We start from the raw sequence: 2692 nt of genomic DNA, 5'->3' as shown, positions 1-2692 counted from the left end.
GATATCAAAAAAGTACTCCAGAGTGTTGTTCAGCATGGGGGTGAGTAGAAAATGAAGGCTAATCATGTTTTGGGTGTACTATTCCTTTAAGGATCACAGACCACCTGTTCTCGGTGAATTGTTCTGTTTCATATTATTTGTTCCTTTTAAAAATAATAAAATACAAGTGGAAAAAAAATCCATGACATAAAGTAAAGCATATGGTCCTTTAACATTTATAGTAAATTAATAAAGTGATACTGGCAGAGCAAAGTTTAAATATAACATTGAAGCTCAACCAGCTTTTATTAAGACTTAATGATGCTGAAAATATGTTTGACACTTCTGCTTTAAGGGGTTCACAAAAAAAATACATTTGTAATGAGACCTGAATTATACATAACAGGTGCAATTTAATGACTCTGAATGCTATAGGTTACTGTGGATTTTATTTAGGGCTTTCACAGTAAACCTGTAAAGTAAAAAAAAAAAAGGAAAATTTATCATAATCCTACTGCACAACTATGCTCTGCGTTGAAATTTTTGTTACATTCATCCCAAAAAAAGCCTTAAAATATGTTATTCTAACACCTGAAGACTAAAGGTCTTAGTGTTTTCTATCTCTTAGAAGCAAAACTGAAATATTGTTCATAGGGGGGGCTACAACTCACTGTTGTGGGAAAGAATCTACTCGTCTTGAACTTCTTCAGAGCCATGGAGCATGTGTAGGTCCCAAAGAACAGGATGAAGGACATCAGGGTAATGTCAGGCACATAGTTACAAGCCTCTCCGACCAGCTGTCCTCCAAACTCCTTACACTGTTGCATGGTCAGGGAAGCCCAGGTTGCATTCTCTGGCTGGGCAGACAAAGAGTAAAAGAGATTCATAATCTGAGTCAACGAGTGGGTGATAGCAGCTTTCTAGAAATCATTCCTAAATCAAAACTGCTAATGCTGTTCAGCTTAATGTTCGTAAAATAAGGACAACACGTACCAGAGTTGTATTTGTCCAGGCAGGAACATTTAGTGCTGATGAATTATCTAGGAAAAAAGAAATATCTAATCAGTAAAGCAGGAAAACTTTGGAATTTAGCAGAATCACTTGTTCCATCTGAGAATGGAAAGAGTGCCAAACTGATAGGGAGGCTGGGAAAGTAAGCAAAGGTTTCAATTTGTTACTTCTACTGCAAACACATTTTAACAAACACCCTGCCAAATCTAACAGCATCAATCAGTACTGTAGTGATTAGGTGTCATCCAAGTCTGCTGCAGAGAAAGCTGTCGGATGCTCACCAGGTACGCAGCGGCAGTCGTACTGAGTGATGAGGTTGTGATCAAACTCCTTGTTGATGGGGTTGTGATTGGCCAGCTTTATCATCTTCTTGAACGCGTCGTAGATAAAGATGAAGCTGATGAGTGCAGAGAAGCCTTCCTCGGTGAAGCGTGTGAAGTACTGCACCAGGAAGCTGGCGTCTGTGGCGACCAGCACCAGGCAGAACAAGCCGGACCACAGGCCGATCCACAGCCGGAATTCGAGGTAGTCAAAATTATTATCTCTGAGTGAAGGGGGGGTAAAACAAAAAACAATTACGTTAAATGAAAGTGGCAAATCATTTCACTGACTTTATTTTTGTTTACACAACCTTTGTAAACAAAGGTACTTTATAATGTGGTTCATCTGTAATAAAAGGAAAAAACTGAAATGACTTAAATAAGCTGTAGTTACATAACCTGATTAAATCTATCATTAAATTGATGTCAGATTAAAGCTTCTTTCCTACTGAAATTAGTAGGGGTGGAACGGTTCACAAAATCCACAGTTCGGTTCGGATCACGGTTTCGTGATCACAGTTTTCGGTTCGGTTCGGTATATGTTATTTGTTAGCCTGACATGTTGGTTGTGTTGCTGTTAGCATAAACAAAACGCGTTGCACAATGCTTGCATACTGTTGCACTTTTATCCACCACTTTCTTTCCGCCGTCATCATAGGTCACTGTAAATGCAAAGTGGTCCCATACAGCAGACCTATAAAGTGCTGCTGGCGCGTCTTCCAACTTCTGTTCTTTTCCACTCGCCATACTCACACAGTTCTCTACAACAACTGATTTTTTTCTGCTACACCCGGCTACACTGCTTCGCTTCTTCTTCATGTTTACTACTGATGGTTGGCTTTGGTCGCAGTACCGCCACCTTCTGCTCTGGAGTGTACACGCTTCGCCTATGAGAAAATGGAGCTGCGCATGAACCGAACGCAACATACGAGAATCGAACAGAGACAGTCGAACCGAACGGTTCGGACGGTTTTCATAAACCGTTCCATCCCTAGAAATTAGCCAATTGACGCGTGTTTTTCACATACGGGTAGACCCGCTAAAAATTGGCAATTACCTCCCTTCCCATTGGCTAAAAAAGCTGGGCCTAACCCCTCACTGGCAAGCTGCGTGGCCTCTGCCCCCCCGTCCCTGTATATCTGCGTAAGTGTTGGTTATGTTACCACTGTTACAGAGGTCAGGAAAGTAAACAATGCAGAGAAACATAAGAAAACCAGGATGTAGAAAGCGTGCTTTATTGTTTCGCTCTTTGATTCGCCCGAGTCCCACTCACCAGTCCTGCGGCATGTTTATTGAATGTTACTTTGGCTAGCTGGTTATATCAGACGCGACTGGCGCGGTGTGTTGATGTCCATATGTTGAGCTAAATTGAATAAGGTAAA

At 41.1% G+C, this 2692-nt stretch overlaps 1 protein-coding gene across 3 annotated transcripts in view; it reads right to left on the bottom strand.

Moving 5' to 3' along the window:
* LOC107093366 (electrogenic sodium bicarbonate cotransporter 1-like) overlaps window positions 1-2692 on the bottom strand; it is a 46063-nt gene that overhangs the window by 10954 nt on the left and 32417 nt on the right. For all 3 annotated transcript variants that reach the window (XM_015388380.1, XM_015388381.1, XM_015388382.1), the window contains 3 exons: window positions 1272-1534; window positions 973-1019; window positions 651-836 (listed from right to left, as the gene is read on the bottom strand). In XM_015388380.1, coding sequence (XP_015243866.1) covers window positions 651-836; window positions 973-1019; window positions 1272-1534 — 496 coding nt within the window. The remainder of the gene's footprint in view (window positions 1-650; window positions 837-972; window positions 1020-1271; window positions 1535-2692) is intronic.

This window comes from Cyprinodon variegatus, unplaced genomic scaffold, assembly GCF_000732505.1.
Source record: "Cyprinodon variegatus isolate N-32 unplaced genomic scaffold, C_variegatus-1.0 Scaffold421, whole genome shotgun sequence".
NCBI classification, from domain to species: domain Eukaryota; kingdom Metazoa; phylum Chordata; class Actinopteri; order Cyprinodontiformes; family Cyprinodontidae; genus Cyprinodon; species Cyprinodon variegatus.
The sequence above is the reverse complement of the archived record's forward strand: the minus strand, read 5'-3'. Positions and strand labels throughout refer to the sequence as shown.